Source organism: Kryptolebias marmoratus, linkage group LG8 (genome assembly GCF_001649575.2).
Source record: "Kryptolebias marmoratus isolate JLee-2015 linkage group LG8, ASM164957v2, whole genome shotgun sequence".
Classification (NCBI taxonomy): domain Eukaryota; kingdom Metazoa; phylum Chordata; class Actinopteri; order Cyprinodontiformes; family Rivulidae; genus Kryptolebias; species Kryptolebias marmoratus.
The window spans coordinates 23,110,798-23,129,417 of NC_051437.1; the positions used below are offsets into that span (position 1 = coordinate 23,110,798).

Sequence of the window (18,620 nt, forward strand, 5' to 3'; positions counted from 1 at the left end):
TTTTGCAACTACAAAACACTGTTAAATTGCAAGTTGCAACTTAAAAGTTGCAACTACAGCTCATTCATGCAACCATATTTGCCACAAATTTAGATTTTTTTGCTGTAAAAAAACAAAATGCATTTCTTATTTAAAATCAAAGTAGTTTTGAAGACACCCAGTGTTTTGTCAGCTCATGGGCCAACTTGACCTCACCTTCCTCCTCAGCTGCTTTGCTCTGAGCTGCTTTATAAAAGTAACTGGCTTAGCTGCTGTCGGTGCTTTATACTGTAGATCTGATGACTCACTCATGTGTAAACGTTAACAAATCAGCAAGTAAACACACGTAAAGTACCTCCCTAGTCTGATTTCTTTGCTTTTTTTAGTTTGTCCTTTTTTTTCTCTCTTTCTCACTCTGTCTATCTTATGTTCTCTCCTTAAAAATAAAGACTGAGCTATAAACACGCTCTGTAAAATCCAAAGATTGGATAAACTGGAGTCACATGAGTGTTTTGTGACAACAGTTTCTCTCTCCGTACGTGACATGCTTTAACTGTTGTCAGTTTAGACGTCCTGTGTATGTCTTGCACATGACTTTGTGACACACTGCTTTTGTGTATGTGTGTGCTTTATTTCGGGGATGTTCAGTGTGGAGTAGGACCATCAGATTCTCTATGAGAATTTCTAACAACATTTCCTGTCCTACTCACACACTGCTCCCATTCCCACAGGCTACAGACATCTGGACACACACACACACATTTTACAAATGAAAAAAGGAAGTAGTTGTTAGGATTCCCGTGGAGTCAACAAGGCATTACTTCATCATATTTCCAGAGTCAATCATCTGCCTTTAGGGGGTTATTTTATCCGATAGCTAAAGTAGATCCTTTCATTTTGATGTCTGTCTGAAAACAAGTATAATCTTTGTAAATTTGAAACTGCATCTGTTTGAGAGCACTATGATAAACCTGCTCTAATGTTAGTTATATTTAAAAGAAGAATGTAGCCATATTGATTTCAGACATTGTATGAAGAATCTTTATTTGAAAAGACAATAAAGAAGTGGTTGATGCTGATTCTTACTAAGAACCCAGAACATTTCACACATCCAGTATAGTTTTGACTTTCGGGAAGATTTATCTCAGAAACCAAAGAGGCGACTCCTCCAGATTTGAAGGCATGGTTCTCAAACTGGAAAAGGTGGAATGATCCATCTGATTTGGGGGTGATTCATTCAGACATCGTGGAGTCTTGTTCATGAGTGGTAGGAGGATGGAGCAGGAGGTGGACTTACAGATTGGGGCTTCTTCTGCACTAAAGCAGGTCTTCTGCTCTGGTGTGTTGTGGTGAAGAAGGAGCTGGAAGACAAAGCTCTTGATTCACTGGTCCATTTACGTTCTAAACCTATGGTCATGATGATGATCATGACCAAAAGCATAAGATCCTAGAAACAAGCAGCTGAAATAAGCTTCCTTTGAGGGAGGACAGGCTCAGCTTTAGAAATAAGGTGAGCTACTCAGATATCTTGAAGGAGCTTGGAGGAGAGCTGCTGCTTCTCCGGATCAAAAGGAGTCAACAGAATTGGTTTGGTCATCTGTTCAGGGGGCCTCCAGGCGGACTCTCCATGGAGCTGGTTTGGGCACGTCCCACTGGGAGGAGTGCCCAGGGCAGACCCAGAACTCAATGAAGAGATTATATATATATTCTCTCTGGAACACCCCGGCATCAGGATGAGCTGAAGAATGTCTCTGGAGAGAGGAACGTCTGGTTTTCCTTCCTGGATCTTTAGCCTCCTCGACCCAAGATGGATGGAAATACTTTATTTTGATTCAGCAGTCATTCCAGTAAAGTTCAGGTTGTACTTGTTCCCTCTAAATTTATTCAAATATTATTAATTTTTAAACCAATAAAGTTCAGTTACAACATCGTCACCATTACAAAAAACTTCAGTAAACTTTCACACATAGAATCGTGGAATAAAAAATATATAACTTCAGAAATAGATGAAATGATGGAACTGGAGGTGAGATTGCGCTTTTCAAAACAACTTTCCAGTGATTGTGAAAATCTTTCTCATTTCTTTACCCTCGCTGTTTCTATCTCCCTTATTTCAAAGTTAGACAATCACAGCCTAAACTGGAACAGCTGTCACGCCACGGCTCTCTCTTTCTCTCTCACACACATGGTTTTAAATTTAGACAAGGATCACACCACTGGTGATGTAACATCCTCTGTAAGTGGGTACTTAGAGGCCAGAATGTTGGATGTGAAATGTGAAAAGGGTCACCAGCATCAACCATCAGGCAGGAACATGCTGGGCTACCTCAGTATTTCTGGGACCATTATTTGGAGGAAATAACAGCTGCACATTTTTATGGCTCCTATGTGATGCTCTGTAGGTATTTGTTTTAAATTATTGCAAAGCAACAACATGTGAACAGTGTGGTACCACAGCAGTCCTTTTTAGTCTGTGCTGCTTCAAGCTGAGTCTGCAATACAACGATTCGTTATAAACTGTGGGGTTCAGCTACTGTATGTACTGTAGTAGGCAGTGAATTTGTTTACAAAGAACCATACTTTGTCAGCATATTTTATCACTCATTAAAGAAAAAAAAAACCTTTGAGGTTGTCTCTAGGATCTCAGGTGTTTTTCAGTTTCAGTTGAGTCATCGTTCCCCCCAACATGAAGGCGTAATGATTTGTGACTTGGTAAACAAGAGACGTAAGCACAGCGCTGAGCTCAGTGAAACTAGAGGCTGAAAAACGGTTTCTGTCACGTTTAAGCTTTCATGTCAAAACTTTTTGTTTTTTTACTTGATTAAAAATGGCAACAGCACAGAAAAATACTCTTTAGACAGACAAAAAAGCAAAGTGAACATACTAAGAAATAACTCATTTGAATTTGTGTTCGGCAATAGAAATGTTGATGTTGTACCACAGAGATCTGACTCAGAATGCTTTCAGACAGAAATTACACCCGAAACAACAAAGGAATCTGGCTGCTGAGTGTATTTTTAAGTGCACTCTCCCATGATGTTGTTGTAAATTAGATTTAAGTAGAAGGCCCTGAGTTTCCTCTCACACGTGAACACACACATTCGTATACTTCTAAAAATCTATACATCTGAGCGAGACAGACAGTTGTCTCCTGTCAATAAACTGTTGCCACGGACGTCTCCTCACAGCTAATTAAATATTGTTTTTCACAAATTCATAAACGTAAGCAGTATGAGAGCTCAGACTCAGTGAAGCTTAAAAAATGTCTGAGGTTCTCTGTGGTAGATGGCATCAGCGTGTTTACTTCACAACCTTTCAAATCAATTAAGTTGCAACATAGACATAATGTGCTGCTGCAGAATTTTTTTAAAATTCCAGGATATGATCAGATTTTATTTAAGGACTCTGAAGGTCAGGACAAAGGGCATTTAATTGAATCCATTCCTAACTAATGTGTGCTGTCTGCCTTGGGTCATTACCTTATCTCAGATGGAAAGATCTTTACACTGGTCTTCATTATACTCACTTTATTGATAGCATCAAAACTCAACACAAAAAATTAAGAATGAACATTCTAACAATGAAAGAGTGTGTGTTTTAATATTGTGCAAATTGGCACAATGTGACTGCCTGTGGTTTTATACAGCCTGCGTTTGAATTTGTTTTTCCTCCAGCTGATTTTAGGAGTGAAATTTTGAAATGAGCAACTACACTTCACTTGTTTTTCTGCGAGGTTATTAGAGATAGATGTTTACACACAAAAGTACCTGAACCCTTAAAGAGAACCTTCAGTTTTACAGTAGCACTCACAGCAAACCAAGTTCTGACTAAAATAATTAAAAAAAAATTGTTTGCAGTGATATGGACAGCTTGAAATTATCTATGTTTGAGGCAAAAAGTCAATGTTGTGAATACAAACATAATAACCAGCTTGCCCTCATGTTTTATGCCAAAATCTTAATATCACATGAGAGCACATAATAAACACGAGTATTTATACACACACACACACACACACACCCACACACACACACACACACACCCACACACACACACACACACAGCTGTTTTGTTTCCATAACAGTTATCTCCACAACAACTTTCCTTTGTGAAGATTTTATCAGGGGAGGGGGGTTTCCATGCAGCAAATTAAGTGTGTATTTGTGTGTGTGCGCACACGTGTGTGTGTTAGTGTGTGTGTGTTGACAGAAAGATGAACAAGACTTTGACTGTTAATTGCAATTAAACACACACAATCACACCATTTTTGCATGTGAAATATCTCTTTGATGACTATAACTAACACTTGTGGTAGGATACAGCTGTTTGTAAAGTGGTCTGTGTGTGTTATTTGTCACGTCATTCAAAAGAAAGCATTCAGAAAAAGAGTCACCCATTTTTTTTCCCCGTTGTCTTGATTCTACACTTCTCTAACACATCTTTCTTTAACTCATTTGTATAGACACACACTTTGCTACCCATATTAAGAGCCCTCAGAAGGAATTCTAATTACATCCTAAAGCTCTGTTGCTGGATCAAAATCCCAGCTTCAATAGAGTGAAATTCCTTCACGTTTGCCTTTACCATAGAAGAACAATTCAGCATTTAGCAGGAGTCAAAGACTTACAAAGGAGCGTTGAAGAGGAGGACATTAAAGAGAAGAGAGAAGGAACAGAACTGAAATAAACCTGTATCCAATTAACCCTTTCAGACCAAAGGCATTGTTTCAAAAAACCCAAAAACTAAACATTTTTTAAACAGCAACCTAAGATTTAAGGATATTCTGAAATACTTAACAAAACTTGTCTTTGTAAAGCAAAACAGTGGTCCCTATCATTTAAAGAAATTTTAAATTTGTAACAGAAAGAAAACCTTTAAAAAGTTAAATATCTGGCTTTTAAGATGTGATTGGTAGTACTTGATTTAGCACTTCCATTAAAGTGTTTTTGGACACAGTTGTATCTTGTTATTTAATAAATATTAACTAACATTTCCATGCTTTGTTATTGAGTCCTCCTAAAGTTGTAGATTTATTGAGGCACAAAAGAATCTTGAGCACAGCTAAATCATAGATTAAGTTCTATTTATGCAACCTAACAAATGTACGGAGAATTATCACTGAAATTTCCCACTTTTCTTGGTTTTGTGGTGATTTTCAAACAGCTTCAATCCAATATTCACACTGCTTGGTGTTTATTTAATTAATTACTCTAAAACCTACTGATTACCAAAGAACAGACACAGTTAACAGATTATTTTCTGAAATGGTTGAAGAGTGTGACCAACAACTCAAAACTAGTTTAATATACAGTATGTTGATACAATACACTTCAGTGTGTACATTAAAAAAAAAAGAAGTAGGTAGATGGGGTTTCTGATGATCTTAGCCCATTGTTGAGAAACTGCATAATTTCTGCCTAAATTATAACAGACATACCAAAGATAAGGTGACGGTTGACTAGGAAGGTCTCTCACACACACACACACACACAGGGAGTGAATGGGTAAAATGGGAGTGGGCATTACAGGGGGACATTGTGGGTCTCAGCTGCACACTGGCAAGAATTCAAATAAACACACAGACAAAGGCACACTTCAACACACACTAAAGCTTAAGCTCTGAGACAAATCTGCACAATTACACTCTTTACTCAAGAGATGTGTTTCAGATTTGCAATGAGACATAAAAGAAAAACGCACATGCAGACATTCACTTACACATAACTGAATTTTCCTGGTTTTATTTGTCAGATAAATTTAATATCTCTTACAAAGTCACACATTCTCCTCCTTCCATAATATTTTACACATAGTTTAACTCTGCAAAGAGGCTTTGTTATCACTGCACATCAATCGAAAGCACAGCTAATAAAATGACTGTGATCAACAAGTTCAGAAGGCCTTTAGTGAGTGGGAAAACGGATCATTTACATTTACATAAAGTCATTTAGCAAACACTTTTACTTCAAGAACTTACATGGGAGGACCAGCACTGAAGGTTCAAACAATATAAATGTTTTTATATAAATTAGGTTAATAAAGTTTGATTCCATTTATGAGCCGCTGACTCACACAGTCATCTTTTTCTCAGTTTCCAGTGGGATCCATTAAAGTTTTACTTAATCAATTTTAAAATAAAAGCCCTCATGTTTAGTTGTCATTTTGGTAAAAACACCTTTTTATTAACTCTTTAACTGAATGCTATGTTATCTGCTATAAATGGTGTACAGCTGAATTGCTAATTTGTATTCAATTGCTAAATAAAAGATTTGATTGATGAATTACTTTAGTCACCTAAAAAAAAGACAAAATAATTATTTAATAAACTGTTCATTTAGTGTAAGGATTTGTTTGTAGGCAAATTAATGTACATAAGTATTGTCTGTATGAAGATTTGATGTTTTGTAGTTTACTCTAGAAATCTCTTTTAGGTTTTACATAATTTTGCATACATAATTACGTACATAATTCCTCAAAATACATGAAAAAAGTCGTACTTCATTTGTTTTTAAGCACGTACTGTTCAAAGGAAACAGAAAACCACCATAATGTGACTTGTTGTTTTGTGGACATTTTTGTGGTTTGTGGACAATTGTTTTGAAGCCTCGAGTTTGCAATTTGGACATTGGTATTATGATTATATGAAGCCAGAAATGAGGTTCTGACAAAAACTCTTTTTGCTTTTCATTTTGGATTTTAGGGTTTTTTATGCAACACTAACAGAACGTATAGAATATTACTGCTGATAGACAGAACATGTCACAGATTTGACTAAAAAACAAACATTTAACTGTTTACACTGGCAGTATTTTGGGTGTTGACGCTGTTTTTTGTAGCCAAACAGATATTTTTACTTTAAAAAATGGGTCAAATGAGCAATGTCTTGTTTTTTTATAGTCACTAAGAAAAATTAAGGTCAGCATAAGCCACAGCAAAAATAAGTTTGGAGAAAAGTATGTTTCATGGACAGAATTAGTACTATACTAGTATAATAAAAGTATAATATTATTAAACTCTGGTTACTGACTGTACGATCTCCTAGTTAAAAAGAATTTGGAACATGAATATATTTTGGAAGGATTGGTATGGAAGATAATACTCATAATTTTGAAAAGTAAAAGGAAGTTAAGTTTTTTTTGCAATGAATTTTCTCTGAAAGTCAGTGTGTTGAAGTTCTCTTCCTCCGCCCTCCCTCTTTCCCCCCTCAGGTGGCGAAAGACGTGTCCATCCGTCTCCACAGTCAGCTGGAGAGTGTGGAGAAGAAGAGGAGCCTTCTGGAGCAGGAGAACGAAGACCTGAGAGTCCGTCTGCAGGAGCTGGAGGTTGCCAAACAAGTCCTGCAACAAGAGGTGGACAAGGTAAGATCAAGATGTGGAGCCAGGTCAGCAACCTGACCCACTGAGAGCTGAGGTGGGACAAAACAAGGGGATTTCCTTTCTGTAGCTGAAGATGGTTCACTTTCCATCAAGAGGAGCTTTCTCAATTCAGAACTAAAATGTGCTGATCTGTTGATCGAAGATGAATTCCCATGCTGATTAGTCTGACTCCCCTCCCTCCTGAGGGTCAGTAAGGTCTTTGTCTTCATTAGAAGTGGTTTGGTCACATGCATGAAGGTGTGAATCGGTGTGACATATGGGCTAAATACTGTATATTTAGACCTGCAGCTGGAACCTGGAAGTTGAAGCCAGAAAGTTCAAGTTTTAAGTCTTTCCCTCTCCAGGTGAACAAACAGAACTTTGCCTCTGGTGAAAAAAAGAAACACATCTCAGATCATTTTTCTTAGCTTTTTGCTTTTGTTGATTCATGTCATTCTTATCTTGCTGCTGTATGTTTAAATATTACTTTTCTAATAGTTTTGCTGTAAGTAGTTGTTTAATGCTTAAAAGAGAAATCATGTGACACCTCAAACCACCTGTTTTCTTTGTCAAAAATATGGACATTACTGTCCTCAGAGGAGTGTCCCCTGTCCTTGAGATGTAGGTACACAGCTGAGGCTTGTCCTGAAGAGCTGGCCTGTGTGTCTGTGAGGAGGTTGTTTAGTTTCTCCTGTTTAGAGGTCTGAACATTCTTCACATCACTAATCCAGCTTCTGTCTGAAGCTCCTGTTAGGTTTCTCTTTGGACAACATGTGAGGCTTCATGGGGACACTCAAACTTTAGGTGTATAAGTTAGGATTACACTTTTGTTTTACTGCTGCAGAGCTGCTTATAAAAGCTTGACTATACATGCCATGACTTGAAGTCCAGGGTAAATTTTCTCTTTGTGTTTTGATCTCACTAGAGAGCTTCACCTAAACACACCAGGCTCAGAAATATTGTATTTAGCCTGCCAATGGCCATGATGTAAGAAAACAACATTTTCTGTGCTCATTTGGTCAAAAAGCCTCAGGAGATTGTGTCTCTGTTTTTATCTTGTGCTGACTTCATTTCTGCCTCTCAGCTACCACTCCGGGGAGTTTTAGTTTTGCTAAATCAAGTGCAGCCAGGAAAAACACTGCAGAGGAAAGGAAGGATGAAAATTGACATGGAGACAAGCTAAAGTAAAAATAAATAAAACCCAGTTGATGTTGCACTCTGTCTGAAATTGGGAAAAAGCAGAGCCAGATTGATGTTGCACCCAGGTTTACTCACAAAGAGACTCTGTTGGTCTTTCTTCCTCTCTTTCTGATCAGTTTAATCTTATTGTAAAGAAAGAAATAAGTTGTCTTTTTTTCCATCCTATCCTCTTTCTTTCTCCTGCTTCTACCAATTGTTTCTCCCTCCAGCATCTGATAGGTTGATGCTCGTGGCCGTGGCCCCTGATGAGGCCCCTGATGTAGGTCAGAGCTGGATGGATGGTTAGGCTGCTGGCAGGGCATCTGGGTTTGTCTGCTTTGTTCTGGCACCATCGTGCATTCCCTCAATACAGTTACCAGTTGGATGCCTTGAAGGCAGCTAGGAGAGATGTTCAGAGTTTTATCACTCTTTTTTTTTTTTACACTTTGATTAATTGATGAGATGGAGACAGAGAGGAACGAGCAAACTGGTGCCAGATTCACAGTAATGCTTCTGCAGGAGGGAAGGTCTTTGTGTTTTGTGAAGAATATTACTTTTGGTTTGTATTTACAGCCTCTCCATTTGGTGTGTAGAGACTGGTAAAAGTGTTATTGACTGGTTTATTAATTGTGTTATGTTTGTAACTCTAGACAATGTGTGTAGGGCTAAAAATGAAGTTTTTCTGCATTCAAATGCTTATAACATCGATTCTCTGGATACTTCAATAATTATTGATAAATTAATGAAATTCTTAACTTTGTTTATTGAGTTATTATTTTAACTGCAGCCAATAAGTTCCTGGCATAGTATAATAGAACTGTAAGCCCCTTCTTGCCTTAAAATTGCATTTAATGTCCAAAATACACCAATTAGCTTGTTTTTCTTTAAAGGTCTGTTCTAACTTTGAAGCTGCTGCCAGTTAATTTTCACTGAAGCACAGCTAAGATATCTCATCAAGTGGAAGTTAATGTGCTGTGGTTATTTCCCACCTATCCCATCAGTCTGTTTACCAACCAGATGACTGCTGTGCTGAGGGGCTTTGCTGGCTGCTTGCTCACCGTCTGACTAACATATTTGTTTTCATGAGCTGCTTTTGAATCTGCCGTGCAGATTTATGGAAACCCTTTTAAAAATGGATTTTTTTTTAACTTTGCTTATATGATTCGGAGAGCTGCGCTTGTGTGCGTTCTTGATGCCTCGCTCATTTGTGAATCAGATTTAGGTGCACAGTGCAAACAAGAACACTGAAATGTGGGAACGGAATGAGAAAACTGGAGGAGGGATTAAATAAGTGACTGATGGGGAGGCAGGAAGCTGAAGTCATAAGGAGATAAGCACACATATGAAGAATTATTATTGCAAGAAAAGGTTTTTAAGTGCATGAAAAGGAGTGAAACAATGAAGGTTTCACAATTCACAGTTGCAATGGTGGTTTGTGAATTATTGATTATGTGGCAGTAGCAGCATACAGTCTGCTCGGATATCGATATTCATTAAGAAGCAGAGTTATGCAGTGAGTTTGCTGGGCCTTTGCTGTGCTGCTGTAAGCTGTCAATAGTAGACTGGCAACTAGAGAGTGTGCAAAGAAATGTCTGCAAAGCTTTGGGTTTCATAATTTAGAAAGAGACAGTTCCATTTAAAAAGCCCTCCCCTGCAGTGTAGCTTATTGTAAGTCAGAACTGGACGAACATTTGATCGATTCCTCCTCACCGTGTTCAGCATTCCTTCTGTGAAGTACCTTAGATCATGAAGGAGGAGCACCGCAAGGAGCAAATCTGCTTAGAGGAGAGTTTTGTTCATTTGAAATTCTCAGATGATGACTCACATGGTGCAATTCTTTAACATAAATAGATCAACAGTGTTTCTGATATCAAATGTGACAAAACCTGAAATTATATATAGGATTAATGGATATAACACTCAGTGATGAACTCAGCAGACTGTATTCAGTTCTGTTGCTTTTTGTCAGAATTTGTAATTACTTCAGAGTTATAACCATTTTGGTCAAAACCTTTAAAATTACACAAAAATGCACAACCTCATGATACTGGACTTGGACTTTGTGTTGTGAACGACTCTCAGCTACTACTACAGCAACTTTTAGCTTGATATCTCTAAAACTGACTGACTTATAGCCATTTTTTGTTTAGGCTCAAATTGATTAGCTGTGGTGGCCATCTTGAATTGGCTTGACTCCAACAGTTAATAGGTTTTAGTTGTGCAGCCAATAATTACTTTTGGAAAGTTTCATTAAAATCCATCCAGTGATTCATGAGATCATTTGCTAACGGAACAGACTAACAAACACACGTTGTTGCCCTGCCTGAACAGAGATACTTTAGTTTACCACACTTGTCATTTTGTTTTCTACTCTGACTTTTTCCTGTCCTGATTTCAAGTTTTGCAGTTCCACTTTTACAGCTAAGCTCCCCCTCTTCCATCTCTCCTCAGCTTTCCTCCTTTCTTTCTCTCTGTTTATTGTCACCTCCCATTCTTCCACCCTCACCTCCTGCTCAGAGACTTACAGGAAGGCTGATGCAGGAATTTTATTTCATTTTATTTTATTTTCTAAACGACTGTCCGTCTGCTCCCGTAGCCTGGCCTCACCTTCGCTCTCCTTCACTCCCCTCACGCCTGTTTTCCTCTCATCCCTCCTTTCTCATGTGACCCTTCCCGTTCCATAAACCTTCGATCCATTCCAGCTGTTTGACCTTTTGATGGAGGCAAGGTTGAATTTGATGAAGGGATGGATGTGTTAGAGTTACAGAGGGGCTAGTTGAAGGAAAGGTTTATACAAAGAAGAGCTCGTTTTTTTTTCCAGGTTTTTAGTTCTCTGAAGATGAAAGGTTGGAAAATGATGGAGCTAATGAAGCTGAACTAGATGTTCAAAGGGAAGGTTAATCTTTTATGGTTATTGGCAGTAAATAAATGAAAAACGGACAGAAAACAAGGCTTCTTTTGTTTTCTCTGCACGATTTTATCAGGAGTTGAAGCAGCTCTGTTGTCTCCATTTCAGCCCAGCTTTTCTTCAAACTTAATGCCATTTCTACATGTCTTTTGTTGTGGTTACATAAGTGAATGTGTGCAATATAAACAGATTCAAAACAGGTTTCCACCGAGTTTCTGTTTCACTTTGTGGAGGGTAAATGGGTAAATAATGAGCATCTTAATTGTTTTTTTGTCTTGGTAATCATAAAATAAAAAAATAAGGCACTTTTTCTTTACAAAGATGGATGAATTTGAGTTAGACGTGTTTTATACCCTCCACCAAGTCTGTGTTCATGTTCATTTTTCAGTTGTGTTAACAGATTATCTCATGAACTACTGAACAGATTTGAATTAAACTTTTGGAAAGTAACCATCGGATATACATCTACAAATGGTTAACTTTTGGAGTCAGCCCAGGTCAAGATGGCTGCCACAGCAAAGCAGCCTTGGCCAACACAAAATGGTTGTAATTTCAGTCAGTTTTACAGATATTGAGCTGAAATTTGAAGTGGCATTTGTTGAGACACCTCCTCAACACATACTCTGAGTGCTAATGCATCTCACAAGGTCTTGCAATATTGCATGAGATTCTGCAAAACAGAATTTACAAGGTTTGACCAAAATGGCTGCAACGTTTCTCATTTGAGGCGAAAACTCTTTAATTTTAACATTTTTTTTCTTATGAGTTGGTTAAATAAAATGTCCAGCCTCTGCCCGTCTCATCATTTAAGCTTGTAAGATGCGATTTGTTTTTCACAGGAGATATTTTACTTTCATTTTTTTTTTTAAATCAATACTGTGCCTGGCCAAGTATAAATTCTGCAGATGGCTGTTCTCTCGCTCGATGGTTCTTTGTTTACAAAGTGCACCAGAAGGTACCTACACAAAAAAAAGCAAGAAACAGAAAACCTTGAGCTGATTCCACACTTCCTCCAAGTGTCTGAACAGAAAAGGGAAAGAAAAAAAAAGCTGCAGGTTCAGAGGCATAGAAAAGCAACGTATAACAAAGGAATGAAGCGAACAAAGAGCATCTGAGAACGAAAAGACAAAGGAGAAAATTATGGAGTAAAAGACTGATTGAAAAGGGAAAAAAAGGGGGAGGGGACCGTACCATGAGGGGTCTTATAGGAGGAGGGCTGGCAGAGGAGGAGATAAGAGCTTTTTAATTGGAAAAAAAAAAATCCTCAGTGACTGCAGGGTATGAGAAAAAATGTCACCCACTGATTCTATATCCACATCAAGTTTTTTTTCTCATTCTGCTCTTGGATTCTCCAGTTCTTACTCTGTCCTTGTCCTTTGGTTCTCTCCGAGGTAGATGTGGACGCCCTCCGTCTTCACCTCGCTGCATGTGTCTGAACTCAGTGTTTCCCTTAAAGGGCATTCAAGAGGTCCCTTACCCTTTTTCTTTGTGTGTGAGAGAGAGCGAGAGAACATGGAGATTTAGAATTAATCAGCTGTAGGTAAAAAGAGCACTCTGTCTGTCCTGACACGTAAAAAAATGATGTTTTTATTTATTTTTTTGCTTTTTCATGTTTCACACCATGCTTCCATCAACAACTGACTCTACCTTTGCTACATGTAAATAGGTGTATGTACTTCTGCGTTCACTCTTAAGTTGAATAATTTAACAATAAATTAACCTTCTGCCACATTTATAATAAATTTATGCATTGTTCTTGAAAAGCAAAACAAAAAAAGATAGATATGGTGATTATTTTAGGGTTTTAAGGTATTGTATAAAAAGCTTAGGGGTGAATTATTTTCTGTTCTTTTATTCCTATCCATGCAGTGCTTTTAAATGCCCCCTTCCTTCCCTTTAATTCTCAGCTAAATGCTAAAGGAAACTGTTCCCTGTTATTCTTGACTTGCAGGAAATGCTGCCTATTGTTCCCACAGAGTGGAGAGATGTGGGTCAAGGGTAGCGGTGGAATTTGTAGTGTGTATTTGTGACTGTGTCTGTTTGTGTGTGTTATTGTCCTTCACTGCGTCAGAGGAAAGTTAGTGTGGCAATTTAAAGGTGAAAAGAGGGTGTTTTCAAATTAAAATCTTTAATTAACTTGCTAATAAATTCATTATTTGTGATTTTTTTTTGTAATTCAGCTGATCTGTTCCTAAACAGGACACAATATGCTTTGGGGTCTTTCCACTTTTCTGTTAGCACCTAAGGATGACTCTCAGCTACTACCACAGTGTTTCATTTGTTAAGGTCAGTTAACCTTGTCAGCCATCTTGAACTGGGTTGGGGCCAAAAGTTAGTAAGTTGTTTGTACACCCTGTGATTACTTACTGAGAGTTTCACTAAAATCTGTCCTGCGGCTCATGAGATATTTTGCTAACAGATAGGCAGTGCTGACTGTAGTAGTTAATAGCAAAGTTTTAAAACCAGATCTTGGGTGTTTTATGGTGCAAATATATTGCAACTATATATATATTGGAAGAAAAACTTTAATCTGATTGTTTAACTGGGTGTTCTGAATCTGCAGTAAGGTCGTAATTGTCAGTAATAAATAACACTTTAATCACAGTGATGTAATTCTGACAAACAATGAAGTGTCAACTTTCATTGTGCTGGCCTTCTCTATATTTACTCCTCTGCCACAAACATGCCACAGATCCTGATCTGACACCACCGGGACACATCCGAAGCTGTGTGTTGTCTGCAGAGACACGGATGTTGGTAAATAGGTCATGTATAAAAAATGAACTGATTTTAAACGTGGATTTTTCTGGGTCAAATTGATTGATTAGTGAGAGGGAAATCACTGAGATTCAAAACTCGAGATATGTGTTGGAAAGAGAAGGAGCAAAGAATACTGACAGACTGATGAGAAAATGATTTTATCTTTGAGAGAAGTTTCTTGTGTTGTGTCAAAATAAAAACTCAAGACAAAGAGTAGACAACAAATGAGAAAAAAAATAACAATAAAAGCCCAAAGAAAAACTCTGAAAGACCATGAAGCCTGATCAAACTGCTTCAAACATTTACTAAACATTTGGCTTCGTGGGAGAAAAGGATTTTTAAATTTAGTGTTGGCTTAAAAGTTTTGCTCAGCACTGTATGCAGGTTGTAAACGACAGATAAGTGGAAGAGAACCGAATAGAAGAATTGAAATGTTTTGCAGAAAAAAATGTTTAAAGAAGAGATAGTAAACAAACTAAACCGTAAGAAGTAAAACATGAAAAGAAAAAACTATCACAGAGAAATGACATGAGGATTGAAAAGAGGAGAAAAGAAGCAGTTTCAAAAAAAAATAAAAAAAAGACACTCGAAGAGGGAAGTCAGAGGAGGACGGGGAGAACGTTGCCATAAGGGTTTCTGGGTCGATTTGAGCTGCAGGTACCACTGGGACAGACACGAGTGGTGCACACACACACACACACACACACACACACACACACACACACACACACACACATGCATGAGAGAAAGTTGCGCTCTTGTTTTGCAAACACTGTAATGTTGGAGAACAGAGTCTCTGGGAATTCTCAGGGCTTATAGACGAGCAAACAGACGTAAAGAAAGAAAAATCAGAGCAGAACAAGGGCGAACTGGAGAATAATGCATCACTGCTGCTCTCTTTACATCAAACAGCACACACACACACTCACACACACAGCTGGACTCTTCACACTGCTGAAAGATAAAACAATGTTCCATTTTATTCATTTATAGAACTGTAAGCTTGGTAAAGACTTTACTAAATAGTTCAAATATGATTAGAGCTTGGATATTACGTGGATATTCTTCATGTTTCCTTAGACAGATGGTTGCGTTGAAGTTTTTCATTGCATCTTTGGGACCTGCATCAACTGAGCAGCTCTTTGGTTTCCTCTATATTTAGATCTGAGCTGCATTTTCTGCACAAGTAAAAGGTTTCTCATGAGATATTTTAGGAATCCAGACTTTGGGGAAAACCCTTCTTAGAAATTCCTTCAACAAGGTCCGATGGCATGCTTTTGTTTTTTTTTTTAAATATTGTTGGAACAGTTACTTAACTTCCATTATTCACCATTATTACTGGTAATAAACTGTCAACAAAGTATACAAGACAAAGCATAAACTGATCATGGATCAGATGTATTTTCAGAGGTGTGGGTCATTATAAATCCACACAGAATTAACACCAACCTTACCCATGTTCTTACACGTAAACTATCAACTATCACACTTCTGATAAATTTCTGACAAACTTTGCAGAATATTTAGTGTCTGTCTTTGTGTTGTATCTCTTCACTGCATCTTTAATGACTCCATAGGGGGTGCAGAGGTAATTTCATGCCTCAGCAGCTGTAACGTGAGTCTGTCTGAGATGCCCCGTGCACCGAGGGGCAGAAAACTGGTCGAATCACTGATAGAGATACTGGAAATGACTGTGGGAGCAATAACACTGAACACACACAAAGGAAAAACGCAAAAACAGAGGACTGGAGGGCACAGAGAAGGGTGAGGGGAGGGCAGATAAATGCAACAAGGGGGCTGAAGTGTAGACACTTTTCAGCTAGAAACCCTGCAGGGAGATCAAGATGGAGGGGGATACCACAAGCAGCTTATTTCTTTATGTCCACTCACTCAGCCTGATCCTTAAATTGGATTTACATAAACCAAGCACCTTGGATAAGGTCTTCACAGCAGTTGTTTTAACCGAGCTACAAAGACGAAGCAGAAAAAAAGGCAGCTTTATGTTTAAGAAAACTCAACCTGAATATATTTTCTCCTGTATTTATGAGTAAATAATGCAAATTAAAGAAGATTGTTGAAATGGCTGTCTAAATGGATGGACCGAGTACAAATCAGTAGGAAGATATGTTTGGATCAGCAATGAGAACAGCAAAAAAAAAGACAATAGATTAGTTTGAAGTCCTGAAAAATTGTTTCTTTGATGTTTATTCTTCATTGGCTTGAGAGCCATTAAAAGCTTCTGTAAAACACCCGTAAATACTCACCTTTGTCTGGGGCCCACTTTATCTGAGTGCGAATGCATTAGCAGAAAATCACTTTCAGCAGTTAATGCTTCACCTCTGACAGGTGTAAACTGCAGCTCTTTGAAATATTACCCTGCAAAACAAAAACAGTGCTCACAGATTTACTCCTACAAGTTCTTTTTAAACCTCCTTTAATAAGTCTAAAAGGTTTACAAAGCCTTACAACTTTTTTAACTTAAAGAAATATTTTTAATATTATGAACATTAGAGTTGAAACACACTGACATTTCTGTTAGGGATGAGCATTATGGACTTCATTGTCACATTTCCTGGTGTTTAGTACTATAAAAATAAATGTATCAGTTTTTAGCACTTCAATATCGGCCTTGAGCCTCACGAACAAATGTAGCTCATCTGTTATTAAACACACTGCTTTACTACATCAGTAATATTTGGGGCAGAATATTACATCTTCTTTGCTGCTTTGCTTTGTGTAAATGAACATTTGGCGCCAGAGAAGCTGATGTTGGCGTGCTCATTTAGCCCGTGTTGTGCTGAGTTGCGTTCCCCCATCAAAATCTGTTTCCCCACCTGCCTAAGTGTGGTAGATTTCAAACCACAAGGATGTGTCACTGGACAAAACCAGACAAAAAAAGGATAAAGGTTTTGTTTTTAGCATTTTTCTTCAGATACCCTTTGCTTAAATCAATAGAGGTTAAGAGGAAAACAGAGATTTGATGAGACCGAGGAGCAGAAACACTCATGAGAAGTTAGAATAAAATGAACGTGAGGCAGCACTGAGTCGACCTGTGCTGAGACCTTTTTAAAAAATGGTTTGTGGGATAGATGTCTTACAGTCTGCTGCTGAAGGGCAACAATAAAGGGGGGGAGGGGGAAGATGAGCAGATGGATGACAGAGAGGAGGAGGAGGATTGAAGCTGTCTCTAGCTCACCCTTTAAAGGGTTTTAGAGTCATTAAAAGCTGGCCTGAGTGCAGATTATCTCACCTGTAGGAGGAAACTGGGCTTGGCTAAACAAGGCTGCAGTTAGAGGTCTGCTGGGACTTACTGTCGGGAGAAAAAAGGGTTTATCATCTAGGATATATACTGTATATGTATCTTATAATATATTATTCGTGTTAGTGTGAGCATTGCAAAATATGAAATGTTATATCTTCAACTTGGCTCACTGAAGCTTTATTAAGTGTCATTAAATATAACTCTGTGTTGCGTCTGACTCTGAAGGTGAAATCATGATTTAGACATGAGTTAGATGTCTTGATGTCAGAGGTTTTTTTCTCTGCAGACCATTACACCATCACTGTACCTCTGGAAGAGGCTGGTGTCGGTATATGTTAATCTTCACCTTCAGGCTTTTCACAGCGCCTCCGATAAACCTCTCCCTTTTTAACTTTGTACAAATTTAACTTGACATTTACTCTCGGAGCAGCAGCTTTTAGCGGCACATTAGGTGAGCAGACATTTTGTCAGACAGGAGGAACAAGATGAAAATGGATAAAGGCTAAATTAGTTGTTTGAGTTTAAACGTAACGGCATGGTGCATGCTGGATCACCATCATACTGTCATGTTACACCAGGTTACCTGAATTAACCTCATTACTCTGCCCTTCCTGCTGGGACACTGAAAATGGTGGTATTTGGGATTTGATAGTGATCTATTTAGGCAGGGAAAACTAAGAAATGCACATCTTCCATAAGTTCTCCAGTTGTACCAAGACAACAATAATGATGATGATCTAATATTTTTTGAAAAATTAATAGTTGATCAATGGAGCTTGCAAATTAATATTCTTAACTAAGGTATGTGCTTGATGAGAGATCAGTGATCACCATTCAACCCACAAGATCCAAACAATGTCATCCTATAAATAAACTTTTATTGTTTTTGTGGCCCAAAAAGAATTATGGAGGCTCTAAGTCTTTGTATGTGTGGAGACAGAGGCGAACCCAGAGCGCAGACTCATTCTAAATAAACTAATTTATTTAAATAAAGAAAATAAACAAAACAAAAAGCTGACGTGGCAGCAAAGGCTAAACAAAAATGCAAACAAAATACTAACACGGAGCACGGAGCAACAAGGTGTAATCCAAACAGAAAAGGGCGCAGAGCGAGAAACCGGGAACAGAGAAACAATGAATCAGCGGTGAGTGGAGGTGATGACCGGGTTTTTAAGCA

The 18,620-nt window shown here is 38.1% G+C and overlaps 1 protein-coding gene across 2 annotated transcripts in view; it reads left to right on the forward strand.

Annotated features, from left to right (window-relative positions):
• Window positions 1-18,620, forward strand: part of soga1 (suppressor of glucose, autophagy associated 1) — a 76,426-nt gene that overhangs the window by 8,611 nt on the left and 49,195 nt on the right. For both annotated transcript variants that reach the window (XM_017411321.3, XM_017411323.3), the window contains exon 4: window positions 7,188-7,337. In XM_017411321.3, the coding sequence (XP_017266810.1) occupies window positions 7,188-7,337 (150 nt within the window). The remainder of the gene's footprint in view (window positions 1-7,187; window positions 7,338-18,620) is intronic.